Raw genomic sequence first — 12,367 nt, forward strand, 5'->3', positions numbered from 1 at the left:
TCCTCCAGGAAAAAAAAAAAAAAAGGTTAAATTCTGGTGTCGTATAATAGAGAATAGAAAATGTGAAAACAGGACCAAAAGAAGTTCTGTTCTTGGACTAAAAAGCATGTGGCTTCTACTATGCAAAGAACATAAAAACATCTTTGATTGCTCAGTTACAACACACCCACCAAAATATGCTGCACACGTGTCTATTGGGCACAATAGGTATGCCTGGATTTTAAGTCTCTCTCCAAGGCAGCTCAGTGAAATATGGCCCACAGAGACCACACCAGTTCCATACCACTTTCCCCTACCACATCCCAGGATAGTTTGAAGTAGGCAGCTATAACCACTCCCGTCCTGTCCCTCAGTCCAACAAAGAAGCTATTGAACCTGCGTTTCAAATCCTCATGAAGGCTATTACTGTCCTGCTACTGCCTTTTTTGAGAATGGTCAACTTCTGGAGTAGTTTGGCTTAAATGAGAATGCTTCACTTTCTACTCATGCCTGTAGCTGGTGCATGAAGAAGATGTAGAGGGATTTCCCTTTTTGGTGCTAGATGGCTTGTTCTCTCTTCTATTTTCCTGCATTCATTTCACTATGCCTCTTTTACTTTTTGTCTCTGTGGACAAAGGTTTGTACATCGACTCTGGATGTATGGTGACTGTTTGGAAGTACCGATATATTATCTAATTCAAATCACTCTAGAGGCAACTCAAAGACCATCACCCTTGGCCAACCACCAATCCTGTATGTTCTCCATGCAGAGTGAGAATGCTTGGTTCTGCACATGCATTGGGGGAAAACAATTAAAACGGGAATCTTTGCATGATGGTGTGTAAAAACTTGGTCCAGGATGTTTTTCTTGATGACAGTGTGTTGCTGTGGTGTGATAGACACACTCTACTTGGCAGTCTTGTTTTGTGTCTGTCTGCCAGTATGTTTTTTTCTGTGTTTTGTGTCTCCAAATATAACCATGTCATTGAAATAGAACTGAATGTCCTCCAACTACGTTAATCCTTGTCTTAAATCCAACTAAACTAACTAAAATGAAATCCTTAGTAGCTGAGGCTTGGTGGTGGCCAACTGTTTGGGTCTGGATTATGATATATCGGTATTCTCTAATGCCTCGAATTAAAACTCATTCGCTTGGTTCGGTTCTGAGCTTGAAGAGGTAATGATTGTTGTGAGCTTGATGCGCCGCCCCTTTTGCTCGTCACTCACCCTCTTTTTTGCATAGGCTTAAATCAAGTGATGCTTACAAAAAAGCCTGGGGCAATAATCAGGATGGAGTTGTGGCCAGCCAGCCTGCTCGCGTGGTTGATGAACGGGAGCAGATGGCCATCAGTGGTGGCTTCATCCGCAGGTGAGCCTTGTGCAGCTGGCACTATAGCAGTTGCCTACTTTTGAGTGACAAACCACTCCAACCTGAGTGGGTCTTAAAACAACACTGGGAAGTTCCCTGGCAGTCCAATGGTTAGGACTCGGTGCCTTCACCATCATGCTCTGGGTTCAATCCCTGCTCAGAGAACTAAGAGCCCACAAGTCGAGTGGTGCCACCAAAAAAAAAGAAAAAAAAACACCATTTTTTTTTTTTAACTTCTGAATCTCTGTGTTGACTGAGCAGGTCTTCTGAGAGCATCTCCTGGGCTTGCTCATTACATGCAAGTGGGTGCAAGATGATCTAAGACAGCAGTGCTTCCTTGTCTGGTGACTGGCTGGGGCCGTGGGTATGAGGCGTCCCTTCTCTTCTATGCGACCTCTCCCCAGGCAAGCCCATGGTTCTTGTGTGGTGGTGACAGCACCAAAGGGTAGGCTCCCACGTGCAAGCACTTGTCAGGCCTTTGCCCACATTTCACTGGACAAAGCCAGCCACATGACCACATCCAGCATCAGTGTGCAGTAAACAATGTTTCACTCCATGACTTTGATTGGACAGAATTTATGAGATTATGTACAGAGATGCGGGCAGGGTCAATAATAAGGAATGGTGAAACATCTATGAACTAGCAATGGCAGGAAGGATACTAAAGGGACAGGAGAGAACTGTGACCGGAGCCCAACAGTAATTATAGCTGTGGGCAGAGGTTGAGATGCCTGGGCTTACTCCATACTGACTGTATCAGAATCAGAATCTCTAGAAGTGAAATCCAGGTGTCAGTAGTTTTTAGAGCCCCTCAGATTTTAATATGAATAGAAGGCTGAGAACTATGGAACCAGAAGTAAGTCATAGCTGCTGACGATCATTTATGTAAACTTCTTTTCTACATATGAAACCTGGGAAGTTCCCCTTTAACTTTATCTGGCCTAGATTGCTTTAAAAACCCTAGAGGAGCAGTCTACATTGGGATTTACCATGAGGGATGGGTTTTAACCCCTGTGAGCAAATTTTAGCCCATCGCCATCTGTAGGAGGAAAAACCCAGACATTCTGAAATAAGTAGTACTACCATTTACAATAAAGTTAGTGTGGTATGTGCCCATGTCCATTAGCTGGGTCAAAAGCAGGTGCCAAGAATGAGAGAGAGTGCAAAAGGTTTATTAGAGAGCAACATTGGGGAGGGAAAGGGGGAAGTAAGACTGGGAAAGAGCTGTCAGACCATCAGGCAGAGCTGGCAAGCAATCTACCAACTCATTGGGAACTCCACAGCAAAGTTGCTCATTGGAGGAATTCCACGGTAGGTAGAAATGACTAAGTCTTTGTAAAAAGTCTTGCTTCGTCATTGCCTGGGGCCACCTTGAGAACAAGACCTCAGCTCAAAGCAGACCTAAAGGAATGAACAATGAGAAGCTGTCAGCTAATCACACTCCTTACAACTGGGCGATGAGTTCTTTCTTTTTTAAAACAATGAGTTCTTTCTTAAAGACAGATTGAGCAGTGCATGGATCCATACAGTGCAGGGGGTGAACTGTGGCTATATAGTAGCTATTAATAAAAATGATATGTAAATAAATTGCAATTAGAAGTTTTTTTAAGGAAAAAAAAAAGTGCCTTCTTAACTTTCAAGCTGAGTTATGAAAAAAATGGGAACTCCCTTTGGGGAAGGCATTTTGAGAGCCAATTCCTTCCTCCCTACATAGGCTGAAACAATATTTTATCACGGTTTTCTTCCTTGAAATCACCTACTCACAATGTCACAAAAAACCACATAGCATCGAAACCTGAGCAAGTAAAAATCGTCTTGAAAAAGTAGTTCCCTTTGGAGTTCTTGGGAGCAAATAGGATTAAGGGGCAGACTGTTATTCTCATTACTCTTCCCATTAATGTTTGTCCCAAGTGGAGAAGTAGATGAGTGGAGAAACTCTCTCACTTAGTACAATAGCTTTTCTTTCCTTATAAATTTGAGTCTTGGAGATTTTGATTGACATTTCACAAAGAAAAGTACAGTTTCTAACTGGTTCCACCTTCATTCTCTAACCTGGAATCCTCCCAACTAAAATGATTTTAGCCTCAAAACATGAAAATTGGGATAGTCATAAAGGGAGGAAATGAGGTGTTGGTAGAATTGAGAGAAGTGATATATTAATCTGCTCAATATGCCGTCTTTAAAAGTAGAAATTTAAGTGTTCAATAATGCATTTACAAATTATTTTCCTATCTACACAAGCTAAAATGTTCTCATAGAGAACAGAGATTTAAAAAGGATCGGATTGATACCTGGAGATCAATAGATTTTCCCTAAGCTTTGGGTCCTGGGCATTTGAGTTTTTCTTACCTTCTAAAACCTCTTCTTTGATGCCCAGGGTAACAAATGATGCCCGAGAAAATGAAATGGATGAAAACCTGGAGCAGGTGAGCGGCATCATTGGAAACCTCCGTCATATGGCCCTGGATATGGGCAATGAGATTGATACACAGAACCGCCAGATCGACAGGATCATGGAGAAGGTGAGCACGGGGCAGTCAGCAGGTTTCTGCTGCTTATCACCTTCTCTGAAATAACCACCAAGGAAGCGTGAATGGCTTAACAAGACCCTCAAACCGTGACTTTGGATTCAGGCCCTGGTAGATAGACATCTTCCCCTTAATTTTCCGAGACAGAAATACAGCAACAGATAAATAAATAATAAGGTAGAATTTAATCTAGCAGATATTCCTCAGGGCCACCTTTACTATAGGCATTGTGCTAGGCATCAAAGGACATATTAAGATGAGAAAGACACCATCTCCACTGCCAAGAAACTCATAGCCTATGGGAGGCAGTGAGCATCCAAAGGAAAATAATTTGTCAAGAAAGTTGCACATCAGATGCTAAGTCAGGTTAGATGGGGAAAGATTTCAAGGGTCAGGGGATGGGAAAATCTCACCCAAAAAGATGAATTTGAATTGAGTCTTGAAGGTTGGTTAAGAGCTTGTCAGAGATGATGTAGGAATAGAATCAGGAAATGGAGGGAAGAACAGTTATTTTAGGTTTGCCAGAAGATGAATACGAGCTTTGATTCTCTAAGTGCGGAAGCTCAAATGATAGTTCAAAAAGGCCCAGATTCCATTTCCAGTTCAAAAGTGCACATGTCCAGATCTCGAAGTAGGCAACATAATCTAATGAAATTGAGTTCATATAAGGACACCAGATGTCACACTAAGACTGAGCCGCCTAGTGTCAGAAAGAGTAGAGACAGTCAAGTGGAAAAAGATAGGGTTGGGGGCTTCAGATTAGGAAGGAACAGAAAGAAGCACTGGAAAGCTTTTATAAAAAGATTTGGGGCACCCACACCTGATATTCTACACTATGCAAATCTGATACAGTCTCTGTCTTTGTGTTCCATCCCCTCCCTAATCAGTAGACTCCTAAATATTATTTATATTCTCAAGATATCCAAGTGCCAACAGGGAGAAATAGGCAAATTATGAGTTTAATGGTAACTGTGCATCTATAATCAATTCTACTTAGCTAATCTTGTATGATGTGAGTTTATTCCTTGGAAGATATTGAAGTTTTGAGCCTGAAACCCTGAGTTTCTTTTCAACAACTCATTCCACTTTGGTTGGGGGTCGAAGGGCAGTTTTTGTGCTCTCTTGAATCGTAAGACTAAATACTCTGTTTCTTGGGATCTGAGCATCCTCCACTGACTTAAGAAAGGAATGAGTAGACTTAAAGGGAGCGTTTTGCCCTATTGTGTTCTATGCACTTTATAAAGATATTTGACTGCATAATATTTTGCCTAATCAATATTGAGCTACACAAATGTCAGTGTAGTTGACAAAATACCTGTGCTTTGCTTACTTCACAAGTCATGCTTATTGTTGGTAAGAGCCTTTGATGTGCTAAAGCTTTTAAGCTGTGTAAATCAATAGATTTTTAGAACAATATTGAGAGTTTCAAAAAGCCCTGGAGCCAACAGAAATGGATCTAACCCATTATGGCCCAGAAAAATGAACTAAGAAATAATTGCTGAACCACCTTCCAATAGGAAAATGATTCGGGGGAAAAAAAAAAAGGAAAAGTAGCCATTTTTCTATCCAAGGACCCAATTGACTCACAGATGTAGGGAGATAAAATATCTCTAATTCAATTAGAGTCCTAGAGAGAGAACTTCTACTAAGAAAGAGGGGTCAAGTCTTTATTGACAGAGCTGGGCTTTAAGCAAGCAGTTTTCCTGGAAAGGCAGGTGGCATCTTAATCTACCACTTCACATCTCTAGGTCTATTCTTTAGGGGAAAGTTTTCATTCTGGGCCCAGTTTACTGCAAGAACCAAGACTTGTGTAGCTATAGTGTTTCATCAAAAGTCAGGCAAGTAGATAGGAAATAGCCATTATAGTTTATCTCATCCTTGGATAACGAATTGCTTAAGAAGTGGGGCAGGGGTCTAGTTCCCTTCTAATAACTAGCCTTTTTTTCCTCAAAATAAAAATGTGGATATGATTGAGATAAAACCCATTTCAATTCAGCATTGCCCCAAATGATACATGTTACATGATTATTAGTAGACTTCTACCTTCTTTTGCAAATTCTTACTTCTGATCATAGAAAATGGTGTGCAAAGATCTGCATATCCAGGATTAAAATCATACTGTAGGACTAAAGAGAATCTTCTATTTCTCCCATATTCTCTCATGACCCAAACAACAACCCTCACCCAACTCCACCAATCATGATCCTTTCTCATCACTTCAATTAGTAGTGAAGTTTTGGGAATCCAAAATAATGCAGTCTTCAGTACATTCCTATGGACTGTCAAGAAATTACTTTGTCCATTTGAAAACCCTGTTTTCTGACTTAGGGTATTTATAAATAGGCAGTCTTCTAAGGCTGGAATTGTATGATTCTTTTAGAAATCTATTAAAATGGGGCAAGTTTCTGTCAGGTCTTTATGGGAACTGTTGCTAAGGAAACAATAATGTTCAAACTTGGATTTAAAATTGTCCGTGCAAGATGCAATGCACACATCGCATCTTTACTGTTAAATACAGTAAAGTTGAAGATTGAGCATTGCTCACGGTCTCCCATCAGTATGGAAGCATGGCGTTTGAAAGCTAAGATCTTGAGTTCCAGCAAGGCTTTCCTGCTCACCAGCTTCACGACCTGGTTCCTCATCTGATACTGGGGTGGGTTGCTATTTCCTTCTCCAGGGGAAAGATAAGAAGAGAACAGCTCAAACCCGGGATCAGAACAGCCTGTCGTGTAAGATACAGACATCCTCTTCCAGAAGTCAGAGTCGTGCCCGAAAAGCTACTTGCCATGGTCTGGAGTTAAGATTTCCAGAGTGTTCAGAAGCGTGGGCTAAACAGCCCCTTCTACCTCTTCCACTGGTTTTTTGGATCAGGTTTTCTCACAAAGGCAAATCATGTAATGTATCTTGAGTGTATTAGCAAGTTTAGGATTCTCTAAATAGAAATGTGAAAACAGAGATGGGATATATTGTATAAATATGTCTTACAAGAGTAAACACAGATGCATTCTCCAAATACCAGGAAGACAAGTGAAAGAAGATTATCTCAGGATTTTTTTCCTAAAAGCACATATGTTATATAATATAATAAAGATTTGGCTCCTGTGGTGTCAGATATTGTATAGGCTGGAATTTTGATATGCTTCGGAAAGAACTGAGGTGGACATCACAGATGCTCATTGACGATACGTCTGTTCTAGCTCCTCCCAGATTCTTTGAGTGTATCCAAAGAGTAGCCTTATGCTCTACTTCAAAACATTCTCTTGTACCATCACATGAAGCCTCACCAGTGCCTTCATAATGCAAGAAATCCTAGAATGTTTGCCTTCAGAAGTGCTATCTGTTTTTAAATGTATGTTTTTTCCTTATTTGGTGCCCAGTCATGTCTGACTCTTTGCGACCCTGTGGACTGTAGCCCACCAGGCTCCTCTGTCCATGGGATTCTCCAGGCAAGAATACTGGAGTGGGTTGCCATTTCCTTCTCCAGGGGATCTTCCCAACCCAGGGATCAAACCCAGGTCTCCCGCATTGCAGGCAGACGCTTTAACCTGTGAGCCACCAAGGAAGCCTTTTCCTTATTTGAGCAGTTCTCAAAGTTAAGTCTGGAAAAATAATCAGCATAATCCAATCTTAAGGAACATTTCACATTGATCTGAGCTTCTGATTTTCCTTTGGATCAAAGTGTTAGTATTTCTGATAGGACTTGTAGCTAACGAGGGAATACTAAAGCGTTTGGGAATACTAAAGCGTTCAGGAAAACTGGAGAGAAATACCCATTTTCCAAATTAGAAGCCTAAACTTCAAAACTACGAGTCTAAAGATCCAAACAATCAAGGAAAATTAGTGTTCTGCCTTAACTGTTTTGAAGTCAACTCTTAACTATCCAAACAGATGGTAAGGAACCATTGCCAGATAATTCAAAGCTATGAACAGCCTAGAAATATTTTTCTTTCACTTGGCAAATTTCTATTTGAATAGTGGTAACTCTAGTGTCCTGGGATTTCACAACTAAACTGGATAAAGAAGACACAACTTGGTGGAGATTACAAAGCACCAGGCACAGTTGTTGATGTGAAAGCAGTAATCAGCGAATAAGTACTGTTGCTATAAACCAGTCCAGTTTCCCTGCCCTGCCTCTCAGTTTCCTGGCCCCTTCCCAGGCTGGAGAGAGACAGACCACATTACCAACCACAATAGAGCAGAAACAACAGCCACAAAGGAACGTTTGTCTTCCCTTCTGCTTGCTGACTCGTATGTTCTTCGGTAATGTTAGGAATAGTTCATTTTCTGGCGTTTAACAGTATATCCAGGTAGTAGTCCTAGGTTTCATGATGCATGTAGAGCAAAAGAGAACTCAAGCAGTGAGGCAGTCAGTCAAAATACAAAATGATAGTAAGTGTGTCTCTGTTAAAACAAGCCAGTTATCAAGCTGACAGGAGTAAGTCTTCAGAAATGGGACTAAAAAATCTTAAATATTGCAAAAGCAAACCACGTTTTCACCCAACAGAAGTAGTTGTAAGATAAGATATATTGAGCACTTCATTTCTGCAAAACATTATTCTAAGACCATTATGTGTAGCAACTCATTTCATCCTCATAGCAAACCTAAGTAGTAAGATGACTAACAGTGATTATAGTGTGGACTCTGACTCCGGACCTTCTGACTCTGGTTTCCCCATTTATTAGCGCTGTGACGTTAGACAAATTGCCTAAATCCTCTCTGCTTGGTTTCCTCAGTTGGAAATAGGAGCTAACAACAGTATATCCCTCAGTGTTGATATCAATCTTGATGTTGTCCCAGTTGAGTGAGCAGGACCTAGTAGTGGTACTGTGCTCGCCAGCAGTGTTCTTTACTGCCCCCAGCTTACCGTGCAGAAAGCTGAGGCCCCAAAATGTTAAGTAATCTGCCCAAAGTGACACTGCTAGTAACTGTACAAATAGCAGGAATTCAACTCAGTTTAACAGATGTGAATGTCTGCCATAGAAGTCGTTGGGTGTCGTTCCAGAAGAGAAAGATAAATGATATGTCTCTGTCCTCCAAAGAACACTCTGTGGTAGGGAAAACAGTCTTGAGAACTAAGTCATGAGATCAAACTTCTGTGATCATGCTCAAGTCCAGCCAGTGGTTCTGGGAAAACAAAAGAAGGGATGGTTCATTCTGATGAAAAGGAAAGTTTCAAAATGCCTTCACCCAATAGGAGGCATTTGAACTGGACTCTGAAGGGGTCCAATAGAATTTTAATGGATAAACTGAATTTTGTTTTTCTTTCCCCCTTTTCTAGGCTGATTCCAACAAAACCAGAATTGATGAGGCCAACCAACGTGCAACAAAGATGCTGGGGAGTGGTTAAATGGCCCGTCTGTGTCTTCTTCCAAATGCTGTTGGGCAAGATAGCACCTTCATGCTTTCTCATGGTATTACCTAGTAGGTCTGCACACATGCACACATCAACCTGCCCCCATTGTGAATGTTGTTTTGTGTCATCCATCAGCCCAACGATACTACGTGTCTTCTGTTTTTTCTGGGTCTCCTTCTTTCCAAAGGCTATATATAGTGGTCATTTGGTGGCTCTAACTTTTTATGTAAGATGTCTTGGGTTTCATTTTACCTTTTCTCTTTTCAATGGTGTTTGCTGAATGATAACAAATTAGGAATGCTCAATGTGCTGTTGATTCTTTCAGTACACAGTATTGTTCTTGTAAAACTGTGACATTCCACAGAGCTACTGCCACGGTCCTTTCTTTGGGTGTCAGGCTCTGAAACTCAAAATTTGCTGTCTTTGGTTTCTCATGGCTGTCATCTGTCTTTATGATTTCATGATTAGACAACGTGGAATTACCTAACAGGCATTGCACTCAAAGTGATGTGATTTATGCATTTATGCATGAGAACTAAATAGATTTTTAGATTCCTACTTAAACAAAATCTTTCCATGACAGTAGCATACTGATGAGAAAACACACATACAACAACAGCAGCAACAGCAAAACAACAACAAAGCATGCTCAGTATTGAGACACTGTCAAGATTAAGTTATACCAGCAAAACTGCAGTAGTGTCACTTCTTTCTGTCAATATTTAAACTTATCAATCATAATCATCCTTTTTTAAAAAAAATAATTTTGAAAAAAGATGGGTTTGACATACTCACCATTCAATCATTTCCAGCAAAATATACGTTTGACTGAAATTATGTCCAATGGATGTAATATAGAGTTTGTTTGCTGCTTTTGAAGACTGTGTTTTGGAGAAAGCGACCTTGCTGTGAAACAGTGTGGAGATGTAAATTTTATAAGGCTGACTCTTACTAATCACTATTTCCCCTGTGGTTTGTTATCAGTACAATTCTCTGTTGCTTAATCTAGAGCTATGCACACCAAATTGCTGAGATATTTAGTAGCTGATAAAGAAACCTTTAAAAAAAATAATGTAAATGAATGAAATATAGATAAACTATGAGATAAATATCATTACGGCATGTAATATTAAATTCCTCCTGTCTCCTCTGTCAGTTTGTGATGTGATTGACATTTTGTAGCTAGTTTAAAATTATTAAAAATTATAGACCCCAGATGTCTGCTTTAATTTCTTCATGGACCCTGTCTGAGTTTGTACTCACATGAGAAGAAGAAATCTGGCTACAGTCCCATCACTCCTAAGAAGTCAGTTCTGTGTGCTAAGGACACCGTGTGGGAAAAGCAAAAGTGTCCCTTCTACACATGATCCATTGGCATTGAAACGTGGCATGATTTTTATAATCTGTTTCACAAATTCTTATGTAGAGATCAGTGTTGGCCATGGGGGGAATGTAATTCAACCAGGAGGCACAGAAAAAAAAAAAAATCCATAGGAAAAATCGGTAGTACTCAGACTTGGCTGTACATGGATTAAGGTATATTAGGTGTCAATCAACTCTCATCTTCCTTCTCTCCAGTATCACCCCACCAAACTGAGGCCACCACGACCACCACCACTGCTGCCTCCACTTTATTTAACAGCTTTATTGACATATCATAACATTCACCCATTTAAAACGTATAATCCAGTGTGAAAGTGAAAGTGCTAGTTGCTCAGTCGTGTCCAACTCTTTGCCACCCCATGGACTGCAGCCTGCCAGGCTCCTCCATCCATGGGATTCTCCAGACAAGAATACTGGGGTAGTTTGCCATTTCCTTCTCCAGGGGATCTCCCCAATCTAGGGATCAAACTTGGATTTCCCACATTGCAGACAGATTCTTTACCATCTGATCCATCAGGGAAGCCAATATATTCAATATTTGTATTATCCAATAGTTTCTAGTATATTCACAGTTGTGCAATCTAATTTTAGAATATTTTTATCATCCCCCAAAGAAACTCCATACCTATCAGTAGTCATTCCCATTCCTCTTCCCTCAGCCATAGGCAACCACTGATTTAAGTTTTGTCTATAGATTTGCCTATTCTGAACATTTCCTATAAATGGAATGGTACAATATGTGGTCCTTTGTGACTAGCTTCTTTTATTCAGCATCATGTTTTCAAGATTTCATCCATAGTGTAGCATGTATCAGAGTTTTCCTTTTTATGGCCAAATAACATCTATTGTATGGAAAACATTTTGTTTATCCTTTCATCCATTGCTGGACATTTGCAGTGTTTTTACCTTTGGACTCTTATCAGTTATGAGGCTCTGAACATTCACACACAGGTTTTTGTGCAGACGTGTGTTTTCAATTCTTTTGATGTCACCACTTTCACCCCCATTACTGTCTCTGCCACCGTAACCTCCGTCATAACCTGTACCCTTCCAGCTCCTCCACCACCACTGCTTTGACTACCACCACCTTGACCTTGCCACTACCTCTACCGCCTCTGAATCATCCTAACTAGCACCTCCTTTATCACGGCTCCATCCCCAGTCATCACCACCACCCCATCACCACTGCTGCTGCTGCCCTTGCCTCCCCCTCCACCTCGTCACCAGTGCCATCATTATCTCCTCACTCCTGCCACCTCTGCTGCTTCCCTCTCCTACCCCGCAGAGGCAATGCAGGTGAATTCGTCCTGATCACCTTGGCTCACTGCCAGGTCATTTTACCAGTAGTTCCAGAGGTTTGGTGAGAGCTGTTAAGAAATGAAACCAGTGATGACAAACTCATCATCCTCAGCAAATGTTTGCAGTTCTTTAGCTTCTACCCAAGTTTTAGAACAAGTTCTAGAGATACCCAGATGCTCAGGGAAGTTATTCTAAGGACCAACTCTAGCAAGACATTTATGCCTTAAAATTAGGTAGTAGAGAGGATGCTCAAAGATGGGGAAAACAAACATACCATGTATGTCAAAGCAACTAAGGGGTTGATCTATGGGCTATGTTAGAAAATTCTTTTCCCAGCTCCATCTGTTCTTAGTGAAGTGAGTGTGTTTCCACATTGTTTGAATAATTAAAACCCCATACTGGATATATGAATAGTAGGACATGGGCATCCTGCTTTAAGGTCCAACACATAATTC

General features: G+C 40.7%; 1 protein-coding gene across 4 annotated transcripts in view; it reads left to right on the top strand.

The window, feature by feature from the left end:
- Positions 1 to 10,445, top strand: part of SNAP25 (synaptosome associated protein 25) — an 83,815-nt gene extending 73,370 nt beyond the window's left edge. For all 4 annotated transcript variants that reach the window (XM_005214074.4, NM_001076246.1, XM_059892741.1 and 1 more), the window contains 3 exon segments: positions 1,223 to 1,348; positions 3,726 to 3,870; positions 9,156 to 10,445. In XM_005214074.4, the coding sequence (XP_005214131.1) occupies positions 1,223 to 1,348; positions 3,726 to 3,870; positions 9,156 to 9,224 (340 nt within the window). In that variant the 3' untranslated portion in view covers positions 9,225 to 10,445.
- The last annotated feature ends 1,922 nt before the right edge of the window (positions 10,446 to 12,367 follow it).

The sequence above is a fragment of the Bos taurus genome, chromosome 13 (assembly GCF_002263795.3).
Source record: "Bos taurus isolate L1 Dominette 01449 registration number 42190680 breed Hereford chromosome 13, ARS-UCD2.0, whole genome shotgun sequence".
Classification (NCBI taxonomy): Eukaryota; Metazoa; Chordata; class Mammalia; order Artiodactyla; family Bovidae; genus Bos; species Bos taurus.